At 31.1% G+C, this 26,196-nt stretch overlaps 1 protein-coding gene across 1 annotated transcript; it reads right to left on the reverse strand.

Moving 5' to 3' along the window:
• On the reverse strand, positions 1-25,361 carry LOC148624016 (kinesin-like protein KIF6). Its single transcript, XM_088566423.1, has 21 exons — positions 25,167-25,361; positions 20,871-20,980; positions 19,992-20,066; positions 18,944-18,986; positions 17,689-17,793; positions 16,299-16,408; positions 15,487-15,616; positions 15,024-15,142; positions 13,042-13,129; positions 11,350-11,493; positions 10,439-10,629; positions 9,823-9,928; positions 9,441-9,588; positions 8,816-9,034; positions 6,119-6,277; positions 5,236-5,286; positions 3,092-3,170; positions 2,615-2,750; positions 2,012-2,250; positions 855-949; positions 1-339 (listed from the first exon to the last, which is right to left on the reverse strand). Exons 1-21 carry the CDS (start codon positions 25,224-25,226, stop codon positions 323-325), a joined length of 2,424 nt encoding a protein of 807 aa, XP_088422549.1. The 5' UTR covers positions 25,227-25,361; the 3' UTR covers positions 1-322.
• Positions 25,362-26,196: the final 835 nt, after the last annotated feature.

Raw genomic sequence — 26,196 nt, forward strand, 5'->3', positions numbered from 1 at the left:
ATCATTATCATGTATTTTATTGTGCTATTGTTTATAAATGCACAACCAAGAATATGACATATAAGTAATGAAGTACATTTTATCAGAATATAAATAGAACTATATTTGCTAAGCATGAATAGTTGGTTCTCTCTGTTTTTATGAACGACTGGCTTCAGAACTGTCCATTCAAATAATGGACTCTGAGGTTCCCTGACACTGTCTTATTGATGATATGTGCTTCACTGATGCAATTCTCTAGCAAAGAATTAACATGTATACATCATGGGTAAGATGTATAAAGCACCAAAATAATAGCAATCACATATCTGGCAGCTTGGTATCAGCTTTTTCCTTGTGCTGAAACAAATAATAACAAAATAGTGCAGATTCATAAAAAATGTTCATCTACACATTTCAAACAGCAATTTCGAGCATTTCAGTCAAAAATTTTGAAATAATAAGTATGATAACTTAAAAAAAAATTCTGAACAAAACTAAACACCAAGAAATAAAAAACTTACTTTAAGAAATATGAAAATAAAGAAAAACTTGATTCCTGAAATTTTCAATTTTCTTCTATCATTTTAAGGAAATTATTGATTTTCTTTTATTTCTGTCTAGTTGCATTCAGAATTTCTGAAACAGAATATCTAGGAATGTGAAAACCCCAGTTAAACTTTAAAAATGCATCCTTAATGATAAGGCATGTAATTCATGTAATGTTGGTCTACAACAAAATGTTTCAAAATAAACTTTCATAGGCTCTCATTTTAAACTCTACAAGAACAATATATTTATTTTCAAAAGCTTTACCAAACTTAAGTTCAGTGAACTATAAGTGTTTCAAAATCCTACAATTCTGAATGCCATACCTTGACGTAGAATGTTCTGTCTTGCTCTGACAAATGCCATGATATCAGCATCAGCTTTGGCATCCCCTGTCAATGGTAAACCTCCTGTCTCAGATCTGAAAGAAGCACTGAATTTAAAAGATGCTTCCTATTTCTCAGTTCTTCTTAATATAGTTTAAAACATAATTAAATCTAAAAAGTATATAACTAAAATTGAGAAGTAAGTTTGTGTTTGAAAGTGAGAAAAGGGTAATGTAATAACTAGGCTTACAAAAATGTGTAATGAAAATGCTGAGATTGATGGAACAGTTTTACCACAAAAATGAATTACCAAAACTATACAGAAAGAGTATACAATTTACATCAACGTAAATTGATATGATGGAATACAATGTACAGAAATCAGAAAACTTAACATTAAACTCATCAACATGAAATTTTTAAGAAAATAGACCGTGACTATGGGGGTGTCTGCAGAAAATGGCATTGTGATATATTGATGCTAATGCAACTGCATACCAAATATGAACAAACAAGCACAAGTTGTTCATATAAAACTAATGTAATCAGAACACTTATCATTATAATCCCAACATGGATGCTAAAGCCAGAAAAACAATACCTAAATCTCACCTTTTACTACTTTTGTTGCAAGGGAGACTAATAATGTCAAGAGTTACTAATAAAGATAACTCTAACAGTTTTTGAAATTATTTAACATTCTTTTGGGGAAAAAAATCTAAATTTGTTCAAAAAGGTAAAGACCAATAAGTTGTCCATATCAGTACTTAAAACTATAAAACCTATAAATATTCAGTATTATTGTTGCATTGTTGCATGAAGAGACTGGAAACATTGTATCTCATGATGAATGGAACTAACCAAAGATCAGAAAGATATAAATTCCAGGCATTCATTTGGTTTGGTTGATTTATATTGGTTGTGTTGCATATCTATTGGATTCGATCTTGGACCTTTGGAGGTATGATGTCTGTTTCCACATCTAAACAGCTCACTTCATGCAACAATGCAACAGTCACACTGAATTTTGTATGAGTATCAATGCCTTATTTGATTGATAGGTTATTAAATTGCATGTTTCAGATTATATTACTATTGCCAGACTCTTTCTAAGACCTGTATTTTATGCCTATATGAAGTAGAAAGTTGTAAGTTACCTAGGTTTTTGGAGATCAGGAGGTTTTTTCTGTCCTGTATCATACTGTTTCCTTGGTTCTGCATCTCCTAAATTATTCACTTTTCTGCTATTAGTTTCATACAGACTCCTCTGAGCAGGATCAAAAGGTTTTCTGTATTCTGTGTACTGCTGTGATACACCATTTGGTGAAGACTTGTTTGGTGTTGGTGTTCTCCATGCCGACTTTTGCTCCTCCATCTTGTACTGATTTTTCTGTCCCTGATAATCAGTTACATACAAATAAAAAATAACATTTAATATTTTGGATGAAAGAAATGTTCAAATTAATTTGGAAAAATATAATTTTTTCCTCTTTCATTGCAGCTCATAACAAAAATAATTCACATTGTTATATCTAATGGAAGGTATTTTTTCAAATTCATATTACAAATATAACTAGAATACCAATTCTCCTGATTTAAAATCTTGATCTGAATTATTTTTCCACTGTCAATACTAATTACATTTTTTGCTTAAAATAAACTCACTGAAGATTGAGTGTAGAAATAATTAAAACATCCCCTCCCAGAAGGAGACACTTATTCTATATTATATATTATATATAGTTTTCTTTTAAATTCACCTGTTGTAAATTTACTTGTTCAGCCCACCACATTTCAAAGTCTTTCATCAGTTTGACCTTTGACTTCTCTAGAAGATGTTGTAAATGCTCTATTTCTGTCTTCAAAGTTCTTAACCTCGTAAAACATTCCTTGTATCTATTCAAATGTAACAAAAACTTTATCCCAAGTTCAGGATTTGTTGCATTAGCTTGCTAATTAGCTACACAATAGTTTTTGATGTTTCTACTTTTCTCAATAAAAAGAAATCTTCTTCTCCCCAAACGTAATAAAACATATACCACTTTAATTTGTGACTTAAGCCATCAGCAGGTCATACTAGGAAAAGAAATAAAAAAAATATATCAGCATCAGATTCAGATTCTTATATTATTTGAAAAAATCTGTTTAAATGTGTCTAATAAAAAAAAAAAGCTAAACCAAATAAGAGCAGTTCATATTTTTTCTTGTTATCACAAGTTGTCTACCAGTAAACCTACCTTTGTTTTTCATCTTCCATTTCATTCCTCATGCCCTGTTCTTCATCATCAGGTTCTGCCTCCTCATGATCTACTAGACCTATGATCAAACAATACCAAATGAACAAGTTATTCCAAAGATCTACTAGTCTAAGGCCACATAAAGAAAGCAAAAATAAGGCACGATTGCCAATGCTGTGTTGTTTTAAAAATGTAGGGGACCTCAAGGTTAAAGGTCACCAATATAATATCAAAAGTCCAATTTGGAAGACAAAATAGTTACAGCAGAGACATGATTTGTTACAGAGGGCAGGGCACTTCAGGGAACCTTATTTACACATCAATTTAAACTAGCTAGTTATTCTATATAACTGATTTGTAAATCACAAGCCTTTAAGACAGTTTCTATAAAACTATGCAGTAATGATATAAGCATAGAGTAATACTAAATACAGGGTTATTGCATGAATTTTGGGGGAATATTGATCCTAATAGTACAAAAAAAAATATGCATTCTATATTGTTTTTAGGTACAAAATAAATACTGCAAGGGATGTTTTCTCCTAATATTAATGCAATAACCCTGTTATTGTATAGAAAAGGCCTAAAAATGTATTGCCTTTTTAGTTATAATGACATCATTCATGACTTTGAAGCATATATTCTTACAGGTCCAATATCAATGGGGATTGTACAAGTCCATTTTGTACTGTTAACCTTTACTTGACAAGCTGTGCATGCTGTACAACAATTCTGATATAAACAAATATTTTTTTGTATATAAATGTAATAGAAACAAATTCTGGTAATTTGCAGTGTTCTCCCCTGGATTTTTGGATAGCACAGTATTCAGCATGTGTGTCACGACATTAGTTGGTCCCTTGTCTTAAAGTCGTCTTAAGGTGCCACTTCATATTTTATGTATAATGTACTGTTTATGTTTGTATGAATTATTCATAGGTAAATATTTTACCATTGCAGTAATAATAAATTTAATATTTTTTTTTCATTTGTTATGTTTTAAACAAATATTGCAAGTAATTCTTCACAAACATTTCACCTTATTCATGCACACCCAGGTTTCTTCATTGATGTTTTACCTGCAAATTTTTGCTGACAGCAGACCCATTGGAAATTACAATTTTCTATTTGTTTTGGGGCCTTTTATGAATAAGATATTAACTTGAATAAGAGCATTCTCTATTAAAGTTTTTTTTCTAGTCTTTCTAACATTCAATATATTTATAGATTTAGAATTATCTACCAGGTACATGTACTAGACTACTCTGATCTTAAAATTCATGTTGCCAAAATTTCAGAAAGTCAAAAGCATAAATCTTATTCTTGTTGTTTAAGGTTGACACACTAGTTGTTTTGTTTTGTTTTATTACTATTATGTTAAAATTAAGTTTTCACAACAGAACTTTCATCACACCTGTGGTACTATTTTTAGACTTGTGGAATTTTACAATCTATTTCTTAACCGATTTTCCCACCAAAAACGTGCGGATGATACACAACAACATAGCAATGTAAACAAAGGCCGGCCATTTCCCTTTTTCTTTTCAAAGAATAAAGTGGAAGTATCTGATGGAATAAATAATGTTTGAGAATTAAATACCTTCTTTTATAAGGTAAATCAGTTTCTAAATGTTGAAAACATCTTGTGATTGTGCAACATTCAACTTTGCATTTATAAATAGCAACATGCTTTTCGCCAGGGTTGAGTTACTATAGTCAAGTTTTGGTTCAGTTCATAGATATTTGTATCTGATTGACACCTTCTTTAAAATTAATTTGTGGCCAGGTGGGGTGACTGATTAAGAATTTTGTCGGCAATGTCGTAATTATGATTGGCTTCATACACCTGTGCTGTCATGCAGACTATAGTGTGTTTACTGCTATCTGTTGAGCTAATTACCTTGTAGGATGCCATAAATGACCTTGGAGGCACACACGTTTCCTGTCATTATTAATTTTTAATCCCCATATTAAACTTCATAGCACAGTGCTGGTGGCAAGATAGCACTATACAGAGGTCAATAGCGCAGCGCTCAAACTGGATAGTGCTTCAAGGGCCTGGGGAGAACACTGTAATTTGCCTAGTGAAACTATGATTAACTTTAAATTTCATTGTGACTAAGTGTAATGAAACTTCTACACACCTCTCATAGCCAGCTGCATTCTGTATTGCTCTATCTGAGACTTTACATGATCTGTAAAAAGAAGAAGTAAGTTTCCATCTACATGTCAATATATAAGAACATTATCTAACTGATTATTCTTGTTCCTGTTTAAATTATATAACATACAACTAAATAAGATTGATAGATATAAGATATATCTGTAAATGCTCTGTAAGGCTGTATGGTGTAAATATTATCTGTATAATTATGCTTAAATAATTATGCATACGCTAAAATCAAATTCTGTATATTCTAATTTTTTAAAGCATGTGCTTTAATATCTTTGCATATGCAAAATTCTAATTATGCCTATGGTTAAATACATATGCATATGCATAAATCAAATTTTCCATATGCTAAAATATTAAAGCACCCACCATTTATGCATATGCAAAATTTGAATTTTGCATATGCATAAATAATTAATCAAAGGCAAATTTCAACTTTAGCATATACATAAATGATTAAGCATATGCATAAATCAAATTTCTTAGAACAAACAATGAAATATCTAAACTTTGTTAAAAGAATCTGCTCAGACAAAATACTGTTTGGTTTCCCCGCAGAAGACACCAGTATTGTTGTGAAGAAAAATGCATGTGTTAAATGCCTGATGGACCCATAGAAAAATGTAGATTTCTTTTAAAATTGTACATTTATTAATATGTTATGTTCATGAAATGTAGTTTTCAGAGAACATTTCCCCCTCCCCCAAAATGTCTTGTAAGCTACTTCCTTCAAACTTTCATGGTTTTATCTTGTTTAGTTGTAACAAAAACTAACATAAACCAATGAGTAATGTCCTAATTATTGACCAGTTAGAAAGAATAAGATAAAAGTATAGTTCTCATTACTAACTTACTAATTTTTGCTCTTGATTTATTGACAATTTCTCCTAACTTTTTGGCTTCAACGTATTTCTGCTTTAATGCATCTTTATTTTCCTCTATCATTGGATTCTGTGGGTAATCTCTTTTGAATATCTCAAAGGCTTCCTGTCTTCCAGTAGACATATCTCCCACTGCAATAACATTCACATCAAAATAAGTTTACATTTATATCAATGTATAACCATTTAAGGTCATACAAAATTACCCAAACTAGTTTTAAAAATTGTTTTTAACATTAAGTGAAATATTGGTTGTAGTTTACTATAAACAATGATAAACCTTTAAAAAACCAAGATCAGGATATCGCAGGAGAAAAAAAAGACAACTGCTTACATGTTCTTCCTTGTCTCACAGGTTTTATGCACCAACAATAATTCATTTGAAACTACAACAATTTTCAGTTCCAATTCATGAACAGGTGTTGTATAGTTTCTTGACATTAAGTATTAACAACAAACTAATTAAAACGACAAAGCAGTATCACTTCTTAATTACATCTACTAATTGATTTTATGACAAGACTAAGAACTAAGGTATATACTGTTTGTATTGTATTTCTGAAATACAAACAAAAAAGTTCTGTTTACAATAAAAAAAAAACTTGTTCTGTAAACAAATCTCATTAATTACATCAGGTGCACAGCAACACGAAACAACCACCCCCTTTTGTGTTTGAAGTATGGTACCATTACTGTTAAATAAATTATCAGAACACAAGGCTCCTAGGAGGCTGAATTGCTCACCTGGATTCATTTTGCCTTTCAAGGGCAATAACTCTTACAAAAAGTTGTTCAATAATTTTGACATATCATAAGTATCAATTCATCAATTGAAAGTTTCTTCCTACCTATTACAGTTTTCAAGATATTTGATAAAAACTGCCAAAAAACATAATTTTTCACCTGTCAAGGACAATAACTCTAACAAGAAGTCGTCTGACATCTTTGATCCAATGCAGACTTATGTAGGCCTTATCATAAGAATCATTTCAGCAATTGAAAGTTTCTTTCTATCTATCATAGTTTTCAAGATATTGGCTAAAAACTGTAAACAAGAGGCTCCCAGGAGCCTGAATCGCTCACCTTCTTCAATTTTGCCTTCAAAGGCAATAAATTAAAGAAGAAATTGTCCAACAATTTTGACTAAAGAAGTCTTTGAAAAAGGGCAATAACTCCAACATGGCTTAAGAATTAAAACCAAAATTTGACCAAGATAGATCTCATCATGCCGAACACTTTAACTCATTCAGAATTCAGCTAAACCAAACAGTTTAGGAGATGTATGCAAAAAACTACTGTCTGACCCCTATGTTCTATTTTTAGTAACGGCGGCCATGTTCTTTGACCAATCATAAATCCCCACGACAGTTCAATGCAGGATACCCCAAGGAACATTCATACCTAGTTTGGTTTCAATTTGTCAAATAGTGTCAGAGGAGAAGATTTTGGAAAGAAATAACATTAAAAATAGTAAAAATCGTTGAAAAAGGGCAACAACTCCGACATGGCTAAACAGATTAAAACCAAAATTTGACCAGAGATAGATCTCATCATGCTAAATACTTTTACCCACTTCAATATTCAGCTAAACCTAACGGTTTAAGATATATATGCGAAAAACTACTGTCTGACCCCTATGTTCTATTTTTAGTAACGGTGGCCATGTTTTTTAACAAATCAAGAATCCCCACCTCAATTCTATGCAGGATACCCCAAGGAAGATTCATACCAAGTTTGGTTCTAATTAGTCAAGTAGTTTCAGAGGAGAAGAGTTTTGTATAATTGTTAACGACGACGGATGCCAAGTGATGGCAATAGCTCACATGGCCTTTGGCCAGGTGAGTTAAAATAAGTCCAACATCTTTGATCCAATGCAGACTTTTGTAAGCCTTTTCGGCAAATAATAGACTTTGGCTAAACCTAACAGTTTTGGAGATATATATGAAAAAACTTATGTCTTACCTCTATTTTTAGTCACTATGCCCATGTTTTTCGACAAAAAAAATCTACACATCAGTTCTATTCAGAATACCTTAAAGACATTCAAACCAAGTTTGATTCTATTCTAATTGGAAAAGATTTTTTAAAGAAATAACATTAAAGATTGCAAAAATGTGTCGAAAAAGGGCAAAAACTCCAAAATGGCTTAACAGATAAAATAAAATTAAGAGCAGATAAATCTTACCATGCTGAACACTTCTACCCTATGTCAGAATTTGGCTAAACCTAATGGTTTTGGAGAAATTGGCAAAAAACTACTGTCTGACCCCCATGTTCTATTTTTGGAAATGATGGCCATGTTTATTGAAGGATCAAAAATCCAAACATCAGTTTTATGCACCATACCACAAGGAACATTCATAACAAATTTGGTTCCGGTTTGTCAAGTAGTGTCAGAGGAGAAGATTTTGGAAAAATTGTTAACGACAAAGGATGAACGATGTCTAGTAATGGCAATAGCTTACATGGCCTTTGGCCAGGTGAGCTAAAAATGAAGGCCTCATCAGGGCGACAACTGAATGATAAATGAAAGACAAATGTCAAAAATATTAAACCATCCATAACTTTGTAGCATAGGGTATAATAAGCTTGCTTTAAAGCAAAAATTATTTTCACAGCAGGTAAGCCAAAAACTTTTTATCATTAAATAACTCTAAACAAAGCACTTACATATTTTGGTCTTAGTCTGTTCATCTAGACTAGAACTACTGCTATTCCGTTTACTAGCCATAATACTTTCAGCTGTATTATTTCTATTTCCTCTACTTCTACGGCCACTAGAAGGTCTACTGTTGTCCTCAAAAGACTTCATCCTTCCAAAACTCTCCAACTCTGCCATTGCATCCGCTGAACGTTTCTTTTCTTTCTTTAACATTCCAACCAGAATGTCTGTGTTATTTGTTAAGTTCTTCATATCATATGAAAAAAAAAAGATTCTTACTACCTAAGTCCAAAGAGAAAGTTATTTTAGTGATTATAGTGAGATATCCCTACATTACCAACTTAAAACAAAAATTACATGTATAATGTAAAACTGCATTCATCTATAACTTCAATTCAGTGCACAAAATGAAGTAACAAGTATCAGTGTGTCATAAACAGCACAAGTACTGTTAGTATTACTTCACAATGGCAGTCACAATTAATATCCTGAAAGTATAAACAAGACAGTACATTAATTATCACAAAGAGAGAGATAAAACACATCATATACCTCTATTTGAACAGGGGTAGAAGAACATCTACAGAAAAGAAAACTTCCTCAAATTATAACAAATCAATAATATAAGGATACTGATTTCATTGTCTCTTTGTAAGACAAGTTCCTTTAACCGACTATTTTCTGAATCTCTGTATGGACCAGTGTCCTCATTCATTGGTTGGTAAGACGGTGACTTTGGAGCTTCAACTTCTACCACTTTTGGCTTCTCTAAAACCATTTCCTATAATTACAAACAAATGTATTCATTGGATTCAACATAAGATTTATCAGAAGAAAATAACCTTAGCTTGTACTGCTTATTTAGCTCTGAAATGGTAGGACTATGAAACTCACTCAAATGCAAATATTTGTTCATATTCTTGTATGGGTATGTACTAGTATCAGCCTATTTTCCTAATGAATCATGTGGGAAAAGGTATAACAAATGTTTACAGTATAATTTATCTTGACAAACCTTCAGAAGAGAGTAACAATACTGAATCTTTCTCATATCAGCACCAATATCAAGAGCAGAATCTGGATCTTTGTCTTCCAAATAGTTATCTACAGCATACTTGCACCTTAAACACAAGGATAACCCTATATTTAAGTAGGAATGACTTTACACAAAAAGATTCATTTATTATAAACCATTTTTTATCGAAATAGTAACAAAAACACAACAATTTATCAACAAAAAAAAACAAAATCTGCATATGATAAATTCACTTACATTGTAAAATATGCATGAATGTCACATGGAAATTTGTATGTAGGAATAAAAATAGTTTCAGTATACCAAATAAAACTTAATTTTAAATCATGTACTTTGACATCAATAAATGTAGAACCAATCATTTATCGAAGAAGAAAAGTCAATCTTTATGCTTTGGTTTATAATCAAATAATTTGTTCTCATAGAGGTCATATGTCCTGTTACATGGAATTTTCTCAAGTTTTCTTTTACACTGGTATCTCTGGCTTATTCTGACCGAGTCTTAGTACAAACATAGGCAACAGATTTCTTTAAGCTAAGGTATAATTTATTTTCATGTACCCTAAACTGATTGTGTATAGTAAATCAATATAACCTGCTGATGTCTTCTTCAGACAAATTGTCAGTCCTTTGTTCTCCTGTAGCCATAGCCAGTTCTTCCTTTAGTTGTTGTACTTCCCTTTTTAGCCTGGCTATCAATAACTTGGGATCAAGTTCTTCATTAACCATCACATCATTCCTTATCATAGCTACTCTCTGGGCAAATCTACAAGTCGATATTGATTCCTGGCAAGAAACAAATAACTTATTTACCAAAAAAAGTCCCTAATGTCTATTTTTTCAAACTTTTCTAATATAATTATTCTAGAGTTAAAGTAATATGAAACAAGTGTTGAGTATCACAAAATTTTATGTTTTGAACTCTATTCTTTACATATGCAACAAAACTAAACCTTCAATGTTCATTCAAAAAGGGAGAAGAAATACTAAACTGCAGTGCAAATTCTGCAAGTTGAACTTCTTCATAATGAGAATGAGGCCAAATTAATATACAGTACCTACCAAATGTTACCTGAACAATTAACAATGTAATTTTTATTTCATTAGTGTATTTCACCAATGATTACATTTCTTAATTGTGCATCTACAAAATATTTCTGAATGAGTTCAATTAAGAGGATATTGCATGTGATTTGCATTACTAGATGCACTAACTCACTTTACAGCTTCCTCTTTCTATCATAAATCCCTCTAACCTTTTACACAACATTTTACAATATAATAAATTAAAATACAAAAAAATATAATATGTCCACAGAAAATTGTTTTTGTTGTTTCAAATTACTGCTGTCCAAAAAGACAGTATAAGGGAAATCTGTGATTATTACATATTTCTGTTCAACAAAATCTTAATCTATTTTTATATAAATACTGAAATAGCTGTTATACTACTATAGAACAGAGCTATAACAAAAGTAGTGACATAAAACACAAGGTAAAACTTACATCTACATTCTTCTTTTCAACAGAACAAGTGGCAATCATAGTGGTCATACAGTTACCACCTAAACTGTCACGTAATACTGATGTCATCATAGAGTTTCTATATGGAATGTGCTGACGATTCTTGTCTGATAAAGCTATGATAACCTGAAAAATTATATTCACTCAAGTGGCAATTCACCATAACATTATCTGTGGATGTATCTATTAGTATTCACAAGATATTAACTGATTGATGGATTCATTTTAGTTTAATGTCCACTTGTAGATATTTTTTTGCATTTTTGCATTTCAGAACAAAAATGACATCAACTGAGCCAACATAGCATTGCAGAATTTGGACACTCTAAACCAGATCTTTAATAATTTAGCTAGCAAGGAAAGACATGTCATTCATACACCAGCCAAGAGTCTCCTTTATTCTGTACAGTTGACAGAGAAGTGGTGACTACCAATTTTCTCTACTTTACGTATTTTATATTCAGTCACAAAGAATTTTGAGCATATTGTATACAGCCATTACCAGTATGTCCCTAATGGCTGCAAATAGGACAAAAATAGGACCATATCTCAGATCTGATCTGAATTTAAACTTTGATAAAATAATCAACTTGATCTGTTACCTATCAAAAGGAACAAACATATCATAAATCAGCTAAAAATTAAAAAGCATTAGGTGCTGGAAAAGTGTTCACTGAATCTACTAAATTTGATAAATTACTTAACCTAAAGCCCTTAACCCAAAGTTGTGGCTAAAATATTTTTGTTCAGTATACTGATGAAGAACTCAGAAGAAATTAAGGAACCTTTAAGCATGCTCAAATACCCCACACGTCCCCATGTTGTTAAAGGACCCCAATAAAAAAGGAATTGGAGTGTTTTTTCAGGCATTAAAAAAGGTTGCAACAAAATAAAGTTTAAAAAAGATTTTTGAAAATGATTTTTTCTTTATCTTCTAACTGAATTCTGTTACTCAGAATGGTAGTTTCAAACTCCAGACGGTGATTTCTTTAAGTTTTAATTAATCCAAAGTAAATATCATTGTAGTGGAACAAAATAACACTCGACCCATAAGTTATCATGGAGAACTTATATACCCAAAATCATGTCATAATCTGTGAATTTAGCTAAGTTTAAGGCCGGTAATTTCGGTAAAAACCACCAGGGCAGAACCAAACACAATTTATCCTGTAACTTATCATGGTAAATGTATATACTAAAAACCATGTTAATATCTGCAAGAGTTTAGAAAAAAAGTCTGGCAAATGGTTATTTTTGTGAATTTTGCTAAGTACAAGGCCCAAAATTTTTGGAAAAAATCATCGGAGCAGAACGAAAGTTTAATTTGACCTGTAACTTATCATGATGAACTTAACTACCAAAAATCATGTCAATATCTGCAAACGTTTAGAAAAAACGTCCGAAAAACTGTTATTTCCATGAATTTTGCTATTAAAGTTCAAGGCCCATAACTTCAGTTAAATCATCAGAACGAAACAAAAGTTAAACTTGACCTGTAACTTATCATTGTGAACTTATATACCAAAAATCATGTCAGTGTCTGCAAGCGTTAAAAAAAAGTCTGGAAAACAGAAAATGGACTAACAGACAGGTCAAAACATTATACCCCGTGCAATAAGCTCCCTTTGGTCATATTTTACATGCATAGTGTAAGCTGAATAATGTGTAACATACCTGTTCCAAGAAATGTAGAGATAAGTTGATGTATTTAGCCTCATTCAGTAAGACACCTTTCACACCTGTCTTAGACACTCTCTCTGACCTGTCATTAAAACAATAAGTCAAACATAATAGGAAGGAGAATGTTACTGGCCTTGGGCTGACATTTTCATCCCGGTGGAAGTTGCTGTCTCACTGACATATACACCATACATATTCTCATTATACTGTTGAGAAAAATAATTAAATGTTTCCACAGATTTAATAGAGAAGAAACAGTGAGAAAAAGACAATCAATCAACATGGAGAAATTTCCAAAATAAAAGATCATACATATTACAAAGAAACATCTTTTTGCTCATTTGGCAAATTTGTCATAAAAAATATATTTTTTAAATTCGCAGTAAGTAGTTAATAAATTAGTTTTTGAATTATCAAGTTTGGTGATCAAAATTAGACCTATTCTTTTTTCAAAATGAGCAAAAAGATGTTTCTTTGTAATAGGTATGATCTCTTATTTTGGAAATTTCTCTTTGTTGATTGACATCCAGGAGACTGTCGCTTTTTCTCACAGTTTGACTGTTTCTTCTCTATTATGGTTCTATGACATAAGCCCCCCCAACCCCAGACAAAAGCCCCATCTCATAATAAGCTTAATGTTAATGTAAAAATATATATTTTTGTTTGGTTGTTTTCTTTTGTGGGGGGGGGGATTTTTTATTTTTTTATTAACAAAAATAAATATCAACAGACAACTCAAAATTGATTTCTATCGAAATGAAAGCAAAAAATTAAATGGTTTCAATTAAATACTTCCTGACTGACTTCAATTTCAAACTAATTGAAAGTTCTTATTATAGTTAAATAAGCAATTATGAACATCATGAAAAGATCAAAATACATTTAAACTAATTGATTATACCATTCATCTAAACTTTAAAACTTAGAGTACAATAAACTTTCAAAATGAAATAAATGTTTAAATTTTACAATTCCAGTATTTATACACTTTTCTATCAGTTCACTTCTTATAAGTTACAAAAAAATTAAATTTTAAATTTCTACACTTTCAGTATTAATAGAAATGTTATTCATAGTTGATAAATTAATTTCTGTGAGGCTTTTATCTGGTGGCTTTTGTCTGGATCCCAAAAAGGGTCTAGGACAAAACTGAAAAATATTTTTGTTATGAAATACCAACAAAAAAAACCAAAAAGAACATATTAACATGTCTTATAACAATTATACAAAAAGCCTTTTTACCAGTTTTTTAATCACATTAGAAATCAGGAATTTTCCAGAACTCAAAACCAAGTTTTTTACTGTAATGTAAAGCTAAACTAAATTTATATTATTAATACTGTCGGTAAAGGCGAAAAAAAAGAGAACTCAAAAATGTCAAGTTATGAATTGGCCAGAAATATCAGGTTGGCTCTATTTTGATCTACTTTAACTAACATACTTTCTGGGTAGAAAAACCTATTAAAAATCATCTTGCCTTGTCTATAGAATCTGATTATTTGAATGTAACTTTATAATGATTTCAAACTTGTTCTTCAGGTAATATCATAGAAAGATATTTGACAGTTTCTGACATGGCAGTTGCCATAAGTCAAGCAGTCAAGTATTCTGCAGAATTACAGAGAAAAGGATTTTATAACTCATGAAATTTGAACATTACAAGATATCAACTCACTTAATTAAACAACATAACAGACTTGCATAGACCTGCTTATTATGATGTTGAAATTAATTATTTGAGTTGATATGTTTCGATATTTTAAGATCACTCATTATGAAAGCTATATGTATTCAATAAAAAATAATATTTAACTTTTTTAATAACAATTGGCAAATTCTTTATTTAAGACTAAGAAATTGATTATCAAGGAGACTTTGTTCGTAGTATGCCTATATTTATAGTTCAAGCTAATGTTTAAATTGTTTAAACACAGAAGGAACAAACAAAAGAAGGTAGATTTTCCAATGACACATACCCTGCAAGATCAACCAGGTGTAGTTTAGATCTTCTTATTGTTGCTGAGCCTGACTCTCTAGATGTGAGATGTATAGTAAAGACACAATGGGATCTGGTAGAAGCCTGGTTCATTGGTGTCTAAAATGAAAGCAGCTCACTGGTAACAGAAATAAGTTAAAAAATTAGGAATTTACAAATTGTGACAAGGTTCAAAGTTTGATTTTTTTTGTTTTTGTTTAGGGAAATAAGTTTTATTGATAGAAAGTAAAAATCTTACATGCATTCAGCATCACTCTGCCTTTTTTCAATATCCCATAAAACTAAAAAAATAAGTTTCTTTATGGACTTAATCTACAAAAAATTAAATTACAATAGGTAAAAGGGGAGACAGTTTGCTTCCTATAATTTGTAATTAAAAAAAATCACTTGTATTATACAATATTTCAAGCTAATTGGGTTTCCCCAATGAAATCCTAGTATACCTCAGCTATCATTCTGTTAGTATCTCCAAGGAAAAGAAGATTTAGTGCTTCTTCCTCATTGTTAGCTGGATGTACAGATAAGTTTTTCAAATGAATATTCTGGTCAGTATCCTCCATCAAACTCACTTTACTAAAAAAAAATATCAAAAAAATTAACAGGATAAATACTTTTTCTATGACAAAAAGAGTTAAATTGACTTCTACAAATATACGGTACAATAAAAATACAATTTACATATGAAATATATGAAGTAGACAATGTAGAGTGTTTTTATGTTTTCCTACTTAACAAGGAGTGTAAGATCCATGACGTCCAGTACAATACACAGTCATAATGTAATGGCTAATTTGGTTATATATACTGCAGTAAAAGTTAATTTAATTGGAAATTTAGTTCTGTGTGTCGCCCAAAACTGGCAAAAGAATATCGGAAAATTCTAAGTCACTGTTTCATTGTAAATGATTGTACAGTACAATTTAGTTAATTTAGAGAAGACCCTGTATATTACTGGTAGAATGGCTAACATCATACATGTTAAAAGGCCAAATGAACAGTATCTATTTAAATTCATATAGTGTATTCATCAATGTTACAAATGTATCATCTTTTAGTATACATTGTTTATATTTCAGAAGAGTATGATATTTCTTCCATTAAATAATTCCTCAACTATAAGCAACTTTGAAGATTTGAGTCTTTGATTAAATTTGAAATAGCTACAACAAAATGTATTTATTACATATAGTCTAAATAATAGTAAAACAAGACAACACATATAACTTTATTCTAAAGTAATAATAAGCATACATACGGCAGATCTTCTAGTTTAGAAGCCTCATGTTTAGGATCCAATAAGTCATATCCAGCATCATTGTAAATTTCAAGGTATGATACATGTAGTGTAAATGATCTATTACTATCCTGTAACATTAATGAATCAAAACAGATTTATCAAAAGGAACTCAATGAAACTTTTGTCAAAATTTGAAATCATACAAGAGTCCATGGTCATCATTTTTTTCTTGAGCTACTAATAATTTTGTACCTAGCAAGCATTGATAATAAAACTCAGTATTTATGCAGACTGAATTTTGTGGATTTTTATGTTTTTAGGCTATGGAGAAATAACCTCAATCATGTGGTAGAAGTTTATTTACCTGCATGATAAAATAAATAATAAAAATAGTGATAAAATTGTGTAACATTGACATTAACGTTATTTCAAATGAACAAAAAAATAAACAGTTAATTCTTGTGATTTCATTTTAGTATTAAAATATAACAAAGAAATCATCAAAAATTATTGAAGACTTCACTTTCATATGGTAAAATTATATCCATGAGATGATGGAAGAACAATTTTTTTACAATCTGAACATAACATTTCTTATATTTTCAGCAGTCATAAGCTTAAGTCTCCATCTGTCTAGGAAGTTTATAGTTATTATTGTAATCTAATCAAACAACTTTCTAATACAATGAAATATTTGTTTATAAAAATAATAAAAGGATAATAGGACATTTGACTGCAGTGTGAATATCTAAATTATAACCACAAGTGCTGAAAAGACCAGCTATTAAGATATTAATACACACTTGAATGTAATACAGCACCAGGAGTTCAAATTAGTGCTGGTCCAAAGTTCAGGACTCTCAATTTCATACGCAGGACCATTTACATATGTCCTTGACCTTTCAAGTTTTCATTTCACTCTTATTAAGGACTTCTTGTGGACCTTTCATTTAGGATATAAAAAAGTCCAGGACCTTTCACTTTTGAAAGTAAATTTGGACCCTTGAGCACCAATGACTGCCCTGTTTTCACCATGACTTGGTTATTTTATCTACATCTCAGAAGACTAGATACTTGCAATATCACTTCATAGACTCTATAAATGCAAGATCCCTAGAATTTTTGCCATGGCTGATACTGAATGTCAAACAACCAAATATTCCAAAGGATTCATTGATAAAATGATTATATAGCTCATGTAACTTGAATAATGCAAAACATTAATTTTATTTCAACATTATAATAAACTCACCAAGGCTTGAGTTGATATTTTGAAATACTTAATTTCACTAATTAAGAAACATATAAATATTTTTTTCATATATGTATAAATATGTATGCTCTCCAACCAACCATCCTATTATTATTTTACATACCATCAACCCATAATGTCAATATTTTCATTTACCTTTTCAAACTGTTCATATAGGTAAGACAAAGCCCTGGGAATAATTCCTCTATCTGAGTATCTTTCAGCGCCTCCAGTAATGGTAAATGTTTTACCACTACCAGTCTAAAGTAAATAAAACAAGAAATCTGCTTTCTATCATGATATAAGGAAAATTCATGCTTTTTGGCAAACAGGAAGTAGTTGTCATATGAGTAAACAATAGCATCCTACAATACTATGAACATCCCTATAGGAAACTTAGTACAATACATCATCAACCTGTGATTAAAATTAGCTGAGAAAAATATGACAAAAAGCTAGTATATTAACACTGTATAAGGAACAAAAATTTTTTTTTGGAAACCTGATATTGATTTCATACAAGTATGAAAACAAATCCCCTGATACAAGTTCATACAACATCCCTATAGGATGCTTTTTACAATATATCAGCAAACTATGGTTGATAGTAGTAGAGAAAAATGTGACAGAAACTTTATTACCACTGTATAAGGGAAATTCAAGATTTTTTGACAAACAGAAAGTAGATATCATAGGAGTTCGAAAAACGCATTTCACAATGCAGTATACCTAAGTGAAGCTTGGAATAAAATTTCAACATCCTGTGATTTACATAATTCAAATCTAATAATATTCATAAGCAAGTCATAGTTTATTTGATAGTATAAAAGGAACACGAATTCATAATTCTTATTTAATAATGTTCCTTAGCAAGTTATATTTCTAAATTGATAGTATTCCTGTGCAAGCCTTAGGCTTATTTCTAATGTAACAAAATCTGCTGACAGTTGATCACTGGTAGAAAATCTGGCACATATTAGTTATAATAAAAACTAGAATTATAATTAAGTTAGGTATTACAATAGTATACCCTTATTCCATAGGAGGGGGTTTACTGTTTTACCTGTAATGACTTGCTCATGAATACTATCAACTTAGAATTATGACTAAAACAGGAATATTATTAATTAGGGATTATAGCTAAATTCTTATTACACATTATCAAATTAACCCTGTGGTTACTCAGTGATACTGATAAGTTAGAATTATGGCTTGTTTGGGGATTTGCCATTCATAAATCAAGAGCCAGAGGCTATTGGAAACTGCAAATGTTACCTTAAAATGAAGAAGTATATACTATTGAATCTTGTTGAATTGAACCTTAAAATTGAATTTTCCTTTTGATATGAGGATAAATAACATAAGTAACATTAATGACTCTGATAGGAAGAAATAACTAGGATATGCCTACCTGTCCATATGCAAATATTGTTCCATTGTATCCCAACATAACACTGAAAAAATAATAAACTTAATAAAACTAGATACGTAAGCAGTCACACAATGTATATCTATATGTAAATGTTGTGTACAAGTTGTAATTTTGTACACATTATTATTGTAAGAAAATTTTGTTCAAATTAAATTAGTATTTTCAGTTTGTAATTTCATACAAATCATAATTTGTACAATTTGTACAAAATCAATGAAAAATTACTTATAACTTGTACAAAGTATGAACACAAACTTATTTTAATATGGAAGAGAACATGTTCACAAAGTTTTACAAAAAATTTCAGTTTTGGCTTAATAAATTAAAAGTTTTAAAAAATACTTATTAGAGCCAAGACAATGAGTATTACACATGACATTTTGCTTTTAGCACTTGCATTTTTAATTTTTACAACCATCTTTATACTTGCAAGATAAGTAACCCGGCCCACCAGTTTTTGAAACTTTCTAAACAGCTTCAAACTTCAATTCATTGACTTAATTTTCTTCTGTCTGCCAGAGAAACATTTAAACACTTAAATTTGAAACTCAGTGCAGTAACTAATATACTTATTAAGCTTAACCAAGTGAAAATACCAACCATGCTCATTTGAGCACAGTATCTACATACATTATTTTTATTAAAAAGGCAACTACTGATTTTTTTTAATTGATGCTTATGTTACTGTGGTGTAGTTATCATTGCAAAAAACATGACTGAGATTAATTTGCAATAACTTAATTTCAGAACAAGCTTTCTGACTGTGATGTCATCAAACTTTTTTTTAATACTAAAATTAAATTATAAAAAAGACCAAAACTCACATTCCATTACATAACTGATGATAATTTTTTTTCTTAAAATACATTTTAATTAAATAAAAACAACAAAAAAATCATACAGTGATGAAAAGTTTTAAATCAGAAATAATTACTGCATGCAATAGTTCTGAACTATAAGTATACAAACAGAATAATGTTAGTTATGAAGTTGAGACCATGAAGTTGTCAATCAAAGTGTGCCTTACTTATCTGCCACTGGTTTTGCAACAGCATCAAATACCTCATCTTGTTGAGCTGACTGGTCAAACACTTTCTGAAACCTAATAAACAATTATAACAGTTAATATCACTGGAGAGAAGTCAAGTTTAAACCAATCAATAATGTTCCTTGACAGCATTAATGGCTATGAAACAATTCAGCATTTAAAAATTTTCACTACAATACTGGTCAGGAAATAAAAGCCAGAACCCTTGCACAGTAAGCTGATGTCAAATAACAAGTGAAGCTAAACCTTGGTATCTAAAATTTCCTGACAGAGGAAGGCTCCAGCCCTCTACCTAAATCTACCTCACAGAGGAAGGCTCCAACTCTCCACCTAATTCTTCCTGGCAGAGGAAGGCTCCAAACCCCTACTTAAATCTACCTGTGAGAGGAAGACTCCAACCCTCTACCTAAATCTACTTGACAGAGAAAGGCTCCAACTTTCTACCTAATTCTACCTGAGAGAGGGAGGCTCTAAGCCCCTACTTAAATCTACCTGTTAGAGGAAGGCTCCAACCCTCTACCTAAATCTACTTTACAGAGGAAGGCTCCAGCTCTCTACCTAAATCTACCTGCCAGAGGAAGGCTCCAATCCCCTTATCTAAAGCTTCATTATACGAATCTATATTGATTTATATACACGCATCATTAACTTAATTAAACTCATAATTCAAGAACGTCATTTTCAAAACTTAATGGGCCCTACAAAATCTATACAGTCAGTTGAAATTCCACAATTTATATAATGTAACAAAAAGAATCTTTCATTTCATCTTAGATATTTTGCAATCCCTTAGTTGCAGATCTTTTTGAAATGCTTATATACAGAAAACCCAAGGGTAATACAGAAATTATCCCTTACCTAAATTTATAATGTTCTTTTTTATTGTTGATAAATCCATCAGCAAGATCTCTAGGGACAGTGATGGTCAGTCTGGGGTGACTCTCTTCATCTTCATCTATTTCATACAGCTAAAACAATTAAAGTAATAGGCATTGAACAACTTTCACTTAGGATGTTAATGTATGATTATGATGAAAACTAAACATTTAACATTAAATTTTATATCATAATATGAGGAAGGCATTGGCCTTAAGTGCAAGTGAAGCATAAAGACATGAAGTAGACTTCATGTTATTTATCATTATTGCTGAGTTTGATTAGGATATTTTCATCAATTGGAGCTTGCCATGAACATTTCAGATATTTGTAAAATTATCAGTCAAACAGTTCCAGGTTCCCCATGGAAAGCAGGGTTTTACCATAATCTCTTCAACTGGAAGCTTTTTTTTAAATGTCCAGGTAGTTGCGATTAAATAACATTGATGTCTTTGGTATGTTTTGTTTAGAGGCTTTTTGACAATTTCTAAAGCTTCAATAGATTGTGATGTAGTGTTTTGCTTTGACAATAGTTCTCAAGTGTCCGCATGATGAATTTTCAGACAAATCTATACATTTAAGAACCAGCTTTACTCATTTCTCATCTACAATGCTCTGGTTTATCTGTTCAAAAGATTGTTAAAGAGTAGATTTTTCTTATAAATAAAGAAGATAGCTGCAACAGATATTGAATTATTAACTATTTCAGTTAACCAACAGCACTTGTAAAATGTCACCATGCTTCACCTCCTATATCTCAAAATTCCTGGATGTTCGGAAAACAGAATTAAGGGGATGAACCCCAAATGGAGATTTAACCCTAACTTATGTCAGTCATGAATCATTCCTAACCTGGTTAAATTTAGGAAGGCCTTAACTTTGGCCATTGTGGTTAATGCATCTCAGGGAGGTATACTACAATGTAAGAGGTTGGAATATCCCAGCTAGTCAGGATGGCACAGTCACAAAATAGCTTGCAAGACAACCTCTAGCATTGCTGGAGGAATAAAGGTGAACAAGCAAAACAAAGATTAAGACAGTATAAATATTAAGCAAGCAAAACTTGCCTAAAAATTCATCATACTGACACTTGAAAAACTTCTGTCCAAGCAAAACACTAAATCCCCATCCATTGAGGCTTCAGAAATAATAAAAATGCTGGCTAGACAAAACGTTTAAAAGACATCTATGTTATTTACTGATTATATGTCCATCCTTCTCCTAGTGGACCTGTCCCAAGTGGATCCATTTCCTAATTAAAAGTCCATCCCTCCTCAGTCTTAAACTTAATGCATTGTGAATTCATACAATTATCTAATATTTTCTACAAAAAAACTACCACTGATAGGAAGAATCTCGATAAAAACCCTGCAATCTATGCCAAACCCCAACTTTTCTTCCAATAATTTGACAAATATTTGGAATGTCCGTTGCTGTCTCCCACTACCGATCAAGCAGTAGATCTCGGGACACCAACCTATTTTTCATCCTCTCCTGCAAAACAAGTTCATGCCCAAAATTTAAGACAAATCGTCTAACAGATTGCTAATATTTTTCTTTCAAAAATGAGCTACCATACATCAATTTTCATTTTGGAATAAAATTTTGGTAACCAGAGTGGCCAGAACTGTTTCTGTCTTGAAAATGGCAAGAACTACTCTGTGACAAGTAGTTCCTGTCATACTGATGAAAAAATTCTAAACAAACTTGGCAAAATTATAAATGACATGAATCTAATTTGTCAAAAAGGAAAACTAATACTTTATGCATCAGACTTCGATAGCACTTAATGCCATTGCCATGTACACTACCAGTATTCATCATTAACCTCCTATATGCTGTAGAGCCTATTTGGCCAATCTTGTTATGCTTTCCTTTGAGTGCCAAAGATCAGCCCACATTTGTATTTAAGCTTCAATAACTTCACAATGTAAGTGACGTCATAACTCAAATAAACTCAGAAACGCTGAAGAAATGGAGGGTCTACCACTTTGGTTCTGTGTTTTTTCAAAAGAAGATGAGTGTGAAATATCTAACTTGTCTTTTTTTCACATGCATTAATGTCTGCAAATTAAACTGCTTTGTATGTTACAATATATAAATATATTTAATGGCAATAAAGATTTGAATTTGAAAAAAAAATAATAACAATAAGTGCTTGCATTATGAGCTCAAAGTAATAAGGCATGATTATTAGCAACTGAACCAAAAACTACTTGTAAACGCCATCATTTTTTAAAGATTCTAAAGAATAGTAAATATGTGTTCTTTCAGGCATGCTTCAGACCTATGGACTTGGACATGATTACAGACTGGACAATATTCTAGAAAGTTATAGCGGACAAAAGTGGAAAAATTGACAATTTCAGAGTTTAAGGCGTTTTGGCTGTGGTATTTAACATGAGATTAAACAAAAGAAAGAGTTCAATAAAAGAATATTGGAATAGCAAATACGTTTCTCAAAGTACTCCATCATTTAGGCAGATCTTCTCGAGAAATTGATACAAAAATATTTAAAATACCTTCTTGTTGACTGTAGAAAAAGTACCTGCCAGAAACAACCCCAATTACAACCCCACTGCACTGATTGATTTTATTAATACAAAGTTCCTACAACACTATAACCCAACAAAAAAAAAAACCAAAAAAATCATTAACAAAACAAACTTAAAAAAACAACTACAACAAAGTTAAAAAAAAACAACAGCAAAAAAATAACAGCAAAAAAATAAACCATCAAATATCACAAATCTCGCATAAAAAAGGCCTTCTCTTGTTCCAAACAGTGTACTGCAGGTACCAGCATCGCAGTGCATATCCCTGAGCAGGTGTACATTAAAACAAGGAGGGTATAATACTATAGTGCATTTTCTTTTTTGCCTCTTCACATACTAATATTTTGTCAAAGATATGAACAATGACTTATAAAATAGAGCAAACATAACACTATAAGATGACAAACTTTCTGTTAAGAGAATCTAACATTATAACAAAAATATTGCACTGAAAAGGCTGGTTTGATGAGTGCAAAACAAAAGTGAAAGTAGAGAAAAAGGCTATTTATAGTTCAAGACTACTTTTCTGTCCAATCTTGGTGGACTCACCCTACTTTTTTTGAGGGAAATTATTTTTTCAAATGTCCTTAGAAATGCTACATAAGTGAAAATTTTATTGAATCAATTTACAATTTTTTTTTAAATCCTAAAAAATATGCACTTCACTATAGAAGTCTATGGAAATATTAAGACGATACTGAGACCTGTAAGCGTATTCCTACTTTTTTGAATTCTGTCAAGTAAACCTATTTGTGAGTATCAAATTTTGCAGTTTCAAGAGATAATTTGCATTTTATAGTGTTAAAAATGAATTTTATGGGTTCTATGTCTTTTTAACCACAGCAAAATTTAGTTCACTAAAAAAAAAAACGTTAACCGTAATATGAATATAAAAACTAAGACGAATTACAATAACTAATGTGACCATATGAGGAAGATGAAATGATTATTAAATGAAAAATTCTTTTTATGTTTTTTTTTCTTGTTTAATATGTTTACAGTGCTAGAGGTAACTACATTTGGAAAATAATTGTTATACTGTCAATTGTCCGTCTCTGGCACTGCCCTATATATAGACAACAATGACTTGATGTTAACATAGTCCGAATATCCTCTGACCCTCTTCGAACGGAAGGGTAGCGGACACGTAATTTTTTAGCTGAATTTTGAAATATTCTGTTAGATTCCAGTTTTAAAAATCATTTCTGCTCCGTTCCGTTCCAAAGGTAACAAGCTCCGCCTACTCTCTATTACGGTTCAAAATGTCAACAAAACAGGGTCTCTCGTGGAAAGCTCTCAAAACTTCAATAATAAATGTAATTTTTGTGGCAAATTTGGTATCAGCATATAGGAAAATGATTCTGGAATCGAACTAGGTAGGTGTGACATGCACAATTTCAACTTGAAAGTTGTTACAAGCAGTTGAAGGGCGATACTCCGCGGTACCACAAAATCTCCAACTTTTTGTATGGCACATCGTTCTGACCCCAACCCGACATATCAATATCCAAATAAAAAAGAGGAGGGTTGCAGGGTCAGAGAAAATTTGGACTAACGTTAACAATTAAAAACAACACGGAAACAAAGTACTTTGACAACATGTGTTCTTGTGAATAACATCGCAGTCGATCCTTGGCACTCAAAGGGAGTGCAGGCAAAAACTAATGCACTCAAGTCAATGGGTAACTCAACTTAAGGAAAGTATCACTATTTTCTTTCGTACCCCTGCTTTTGATCGAGTTGGTTTTATCCTACCAAAAATCTGGATGGTTTGTTTGACCATTTTGGTTACCAATTTCAGCACTTGCCAATATTCTTATTTTCAAATCTATTATATTAATTATCGCACTAGTCGGTTTCAGGGGAGTTGTCGGTTTCCACAATACGACGCCATCTTTAAACATACGAGTACAGCACTGAATGCATTGTTCCACTATAATTCGTTTAAATGAAATGACCAACCCGTCACATATTTGTTTGGCACTTTATTAGTGTACTTTATCTTTTGCGCTGAGTAGATATATACCTAGCGCGCAATATATATATAGTTCGTTTTATGCTGAAGAAGGATATCGGTTTAATATTGAACAGTAACTGTCTGATTATCCTAAAAGCCTTAACTGAATATATAAATAAAATTAGCCTTGTCATTTAAATAAAGTATTAGTTTAAGGCACCGCCACTCCAGATTTTCAATATGGTTATTACTAGAACTGTCATTTTTTGTATGTTTTGATTTGTGTATTGTGTCATAACCATTTATTGTAAATGTGTTTGAACGCATAAATATTTGTATTTGTATTTGTATTTGTAAATTTTACCGTGTATATATAGTTCTATCATCAGTAAATTTCGTTTGAGTTCACATGCACTAGAACTAGAAATGGGTTGGCACAAAAATGTAGAGAGAAATAAAAACGTACTTGTAAATCATGTGATAGTGGGGACATCGAGGATAAATATATCATTTCTTCTCGGTGTGCACCCACTACACACCACATAGAAATCAATATAAAATCAAATTGGACAACCATAATTTAATTTCTTCATCAAAACCTCATCTCATACCAAGATATATAGCATATACATTAAACAGTAGTTCTATAGAAATAGTAAAAATAAATATCAAACTCATGAATGAATGTTGGAATCGAAGGTCAATTTAATTTAACAGAAATTATATTAATATATAACGTCAAAGTTAAAACTATTATAAATTAATCTATTTCTATCTGATTTACACCAATGTAGCA

The sequence above is a fragment of the Perna viridis genome, chromosome 2 (genome assembly GCF_037379345.1).
Source record: "Perna viridis isolate PV_CMFRI_1.1 ecotype Kerala chromosome 2, ASM3737934v1, whole genome shotgun sequence".
Lineage (NCBI taxonomy): Eukaryota > Metazoa > Mollusca > Bivalvia > Mytilida > Mytilidae > Perna > Perna viridis.

What these genes read in the sequence shown, in the direction of transcription:
- LOC148624016 (XM_088566423.1), bottom strand. Translation starts at nt 25,226, where the DNA reads ATGGTCAAACAAACCATCCAGATTTTTGGTAGGATAAAACCAACTCGA. An exon ending in AAAGAACATTATAAATTTAG is followed by an intron (nt 20,067 to 20,870) that starts GTAAGGGATAAT and finishes ATTGTTTATTAG; the next exon opens with GTTTCAGAAAGTGTTTGACC. An exon ending in ATGGAAGATGAAAAACAAAG is followed by an intron (nt 2,751 to 3,091) that starts GTAGGTTTACTG and finishes ACATTTGAATAG; the next exon opens with ATACAAGGAATGTTTTACGA.